General features: G+C 45.6%; 2 protein-coding genes across 7 annotated transcripts in view; both read right to left on the bottom strand.

Annotated features, from left to right (window-relative positions):
* Nucleotides 1–5,000, bottom strand: part of zmiz1a (zinc finger, MIZ-type containing 1a) — a 120,077-nt gene that overhangs the window by 56,533 nt on the left and 58,544 nt on the right. The gene's annotated exons all lie outside the window — the stretch shown is intronic.
* Nucleotides 473–5,000, bottom strand: part of rps24 (ribosomal protein S24) — a 102,514-nt gene continuing 97,986 nt past the window's right edge. Inside the window, exon 5 of the mRNA XM_062520062.1 lies at nt 473–482. Coding sequence (XP_062376046.1) covers nt 480–482 — 3 coding nt within the window. The 3' untranslated portion in view covers nt 473–479. The remainder of the gene's footprint in view (nt 483–5,000) is intronic.

Here is a 5,000-nt window from a genome sequence, read left to right on the forward strand (position 1 = left end):
AACATTATTCCGCTTTTATTTCCCCGAGTAATACACCAAATTTACATTCTACTTTTGCAAGGTGACAGTAAAGGTCAAATCAAAACAGAGAGCTCTCCTGATTGCTAGCATTGAAGAGCACGTAATAATAATATCACTTTTATTTACTCAAGATGTAGAGGGTACAAGGGCAGGATGCTGAGTGCTCTGTCCGCAGACTCATAACAAAAACAACTCTGTTTAAACTCCGTCTGAACGGCAGGGTCCTCGACATTTCAATTCTGAGAATTCGAGCACCTTTGCCAGAACAAAAAGAACATCCCTTCTGTATTGAGAAATGAATTGAGCGCACAGAGGAACAGGGCTTTAGCTAGGATTTCTGTGTTTTTCTAATATATTTGTTTTCCTGTGTGATACAAGCATTCTTTATTTCTCAAAATAACCATCTCATAAAACTGGATGTCGAGGGCTCTTTTTCTACTATGTGAGAGGCTGCGGTCTCAAGTATCAGTTCATAAAAACAATGGCTTTCTTGGCAGTCATTATCAGCTCTCCTGCATGGAATGCTTGCAATGTCTGGCAGCCCTCTATTATGCATGCAGGCGATTTCAGCCGTGTCCACGCCACACTGCACCTTCCCCTCTTCAGCTCCCTCTTCCTCTTCCTCTCTCTCTCTCTCTCTCGCCCACCTGCACAACGCCACGCCAGTCTGTACAGAGCCCTTCATCCACGTGCCGCTCAGTGACCGTTACAAGCAGCGAGACCCGCCAACATGAAACAATGATGGAGAAGGAGGCTTCATTCTGCCTGCCACCTCTCTCCCTCTCCCTCTCCCTCTCTCTCTCTCTCTCTCTCTCTCTCTCTCTCTCTGTCTCTCTCTCTCTCTCTACCCCTCCCCACCCCTTGAAATTAATTACGCGAGTGAGTGGGCTCTTTTTGACGGCGGCTACCGGGGGCCGCCTCTGCCGTCTGGCTTTTGGAGGCGCTCAGCTCGGCTCGGCTCATCCGCCGGGGCTTCATTCTCTGGCCGAACACCAGCCCTCGGCCGCGCTCTCTCAGATGGCTGTTACTATGGCAACAGGGCTCTTTCAGCACTCGCAAAATAATGAAGACAATGTGTTTTCCATTTATATGAGTTTTTTGGCGCGGCGGAGATATAGAGTGTCCATCTTAACACGTCTTGCACTGCAGATACCTCACAATACCAAGGGGGGAGGAGGGAGGAGGAGGGGGGGGGGGCGGAGGAGAAGAGAAAAGGCTTTGCCCCTGCCTGAAATGCGGGCGGAGAGGAGGAAACCTGCGGGAAAATGGAGCCGGAGCTCTCAAAAGGCCTATTTTTCCTCCTAATGCCGGGGAACAATTTAATTAGCAGGTGGAAAAGAGCAGAGGGTGAGAGAGTCCTATCGTGTGCGATACAAACGTCTCGACATCTTTCGCGCAGCTGAAGAACCTTCGAAAAAACACGGAGCTTTTAAAAAGCTAATTGAACAATTACACAGCGCAATACAAACGCAGGAAAAATGACATCACTGATTATGTAAGAATATGCGATATGTGTAAACTGTCTGATACCACATTACACAAATACAGCAGACATTTGGAAACCATGACATAATCTAATTCTGTTTGAGGACCGTGATTAAAATGTCAGTATTAGTTTCATCTCACATGTGCAAATGAACTGTGTGGGTAATATTGACATTACCATGTCATGTGCATACGCTCGACTTAGTCAAACCTGTACGCCGGTTAACCAAAACGCACATGCAAAGCAAACACAAGCACAGGGTAGGGTAAACTTAAACAAAAAAAAAAAAGTGACAAACTCAAACATTATTTAAAGACTGTTTCCAAAAGCCAAACATGACTTTGTGACATTTACTGGAGAGAGCGGGGGAGGGGAGCTATTGGTTCCCTCTCTCAGCCAGGGCACTCATGCACGTTTATGTAATGGCTTAGTCAAACAGCCACCCACCCAGCCCCCCCACACCCCCCCACCCCACCCCCCGCCCTCCTCTGAGGGGCCTTACATACACACACACAACAGAAGCCCCTTTCACATTCAGAAACGATACATTAGCGTTTAAGAAATAGCGGGTTCAGGGGATTTCGCAATGTGAAAGGTAGACGTGTTCTGGTCCCGGGGTTGTCTGAAGCCGGTTTCAGAGGCGAGTTATGGGAGGCGTTGCCTAGCAGCACGTCACACGCAATTTGGGAGTGAACAATGACGTTAAGCATGCCTTGGACGTCGGAGATAAACCAAGGGGGCAGGCATATTCCCGGAAGTAGAAACACGAAATGAGCTGGTGATCAACACTCTGCTAACTCCCTTGGACGGCCATAGATTTCAGATTTTTTTGCGATCCCATAACTTCATGTAACATGTGCCCTTTGTCTCCCTTATAGCTTCTGTGTATTCTATATAGGGTATCGAAGGCAAAATTAATTCACTTCTTCCCCGTATATTACGTTGGTTTCCCGTAAAGAAGTATTTTAGCATGTCTGTTGTAGGGAAGCTAACGTTCGCCCGTAATGTTTGGATAAGAAGCTGAGTGAGCCTGCACGAAAACCATGACGGAGAGTCATTCGCAAGATCAGTGAAAATGCGTGTAGCCTACGGTAGCCTACTGTTTGATATGGTAAAGCATTACCTAGAGGCAAGTACACATAATAATAATATTAAAAAACGAACGTTAACAATTTCAGAGGTTTTCGATCTATCAGACGAGTTACAGCAGGCTAACGTCTGCGAGTCTGCGCAGTACGATGAACAGGAAACGAATTTTTGTTTCAGCCCCCTCTCATTGAGAACGACGGAGTCTGTTTGTCCATTTCTTTTAGGTCTATGAGATAAACTGATAAACACAACTGTCATGCTAGTTGGCTATGGCTATGGCTATGGCTATGGCTATGGCTATGGCTATGGCTATGGTTATTTAGCAGACGCCTTTGTCCAAAGCGACATACAAATAAATAATAATACAAATTAAATTAACAGTGAACAATTACAAACTAGGGAGAATAGTAATATTATCAGTAAAACAATAATTTTAAGCACTAACCTAATGAGAAATAAAACAGTGAAATGAGAATAGCAATCAAATAAGTCACTCAGTTAATTATATATAATAATAATAACTAAAGCATGGTATGGCTAAATTTAAGGACAATAGCAAAATAAATTTCAAATTCTATCAATAGACAAATTATAACAAAACAATACATTATACAAACCATAACACATCACAAACTCAAAGGACTAAGTGCATATTAAATAAATATGCCTTAAGACCCCTCTTAAAAGATCCAAAGCTGTTGCTGGAACGGAGAGCACTGGGCAACTCATTCCACCAACACGGAACCACTGAAGAATAGGATCTACAATTTGACCTAGCGTGTATGGTTGGTCGACATAACAGACGCTCCTCAGAAGATCGCAATGGGCGGTTGGGAATGTACATCGTGATTAAAGAACTGAAGTAGCTGGGAGCAGATCCAGTCAGTGTCCTATAGGCCAGAGTGAGAGATTTAAATTTAATTCTGGCTACTATAGGGAGCCAGTGGAGAGTAACTAGGAGAGGGGTTACATGTGTCCTCTTTGGCTGATTGAAGACCAGTCGTGCTGCAGCATTCTGAATCAACTGTAGTGGTCTTAATACACAAGCAGGTAGGCCAGCTAACAGAGAATTACAGTAGTCCAGCTTGGAGATAACCATTGCCTAGTTCTACGTGGTTTAGCTTCCAAATGATGGCGGGCCACTTGTTATGTTATTTGAATGCCAAATGAGGTCCTTTTGTCTGTCGAAGTCATATTTCAGTGTGCTGAGTCCTGAACAACTTCTGCTCTGACAGTTAGCTCGTTGGCTAGGCAAACTTTCTAAAAAGACGCAGCAGACGGTTTTGGTAACCTAGCAACAATAAACACTTGACCGAAGTGCTGAGAAAAGGAGATTCAGGGCACTCTCAGCATAAAAAACGTGATTGTTGGACACACATATATCTATGGACACAGCAGCTAAAGTTATCCTAGTCTCTTGTGTGTTTCCTGTATTTTAACCTCCTGCCTGGCCAAATACGTCATCAGTCACACACCCCTAATAGCGGGGTTGACCTCTGTTCCTTTCATATTCAACACGGCTCGGCTCTGATACTACCCCCCGAGACGGGTTGGATTGCCGAGGCGGGTTGACTCCCCACCCCGTGTCGTCAATGTGAAAGGAACAGCCTTAACGTTAAATTCGGCTGATTTAGCGTTAAATTCGGTGAATGTGAAAGGGGCTAGAGACGAGTCCTATGCATGCTGGAAAATCCTCCCTCCCAAAGAGGGGGCCCTGGGCCTGGGCCTGCCCCTCTGCGCTGCTCGCCCGGGCCCATACGCTCAGCGTATGGAAAGAGCGTGGAGTGGAGGAGTGGAGAGGCTGCAGTGTTTACAGTGGAAACACTGAGTCTGGGACATTTTCTTCAAGTCCCTTTTCCACTGTTTATAGAGAGTGGTGAGCAACAACACTTCCTGAAAGGAAAGCCAGCTTTCCGAGCCCAAAGCCCGGCCAAGTTTGAAAAAAAAAATCTGCCTGCCGCGCGGGGGGAGGGCTGGGTGGGGGTTGCCTGGGAGGAACACAGAGGATCTCATTTTTGGTGTTTTCCACCCAGGGACCAGTAAACCATGTGCATGTGTGCAGTATGCAGGCCCATGTACACACACACACACACACACACACACAGATACAGCCAGACTTCCAAAAAAAATCTGCATTCCTTGGCTGAATGCTGACTACTAGCTCTAATAGACTTTTGTTATGCGAGCACTGTCACATTTATGAGTAAGCAGCAACAGTTTATCCACCGAAAACGTCTTAAGCCATGTCTCTCGGATCCCCGAAGACATTCAAACTAGCGGAGCCCTGCTCAGATCTTTTCTCACGGTATCTCTAGCACGATTTAAGTCCAAGCTGGGAGGGAAGGGCACTCTTCTCCTTAATTACATGGAGATAAGAGTGCTTCAAAACTCCTATCGTGAAGAA

The sequence above is a fragment of the Sardina pilchardus genome, chromosome 18, assembly GCF_963854185.1.
Source record: "Sardina pilchardus chromosome 18, fSarPil1.1, whole genome shotgun sequence".
Taxonomy (NCBI): domain Eukaryota; kingdom Metazoa; phylum Chordata; class Actinopteri; order Clupeiformes; family Clupeidae; genus Sardina; species Sardina pilchardus.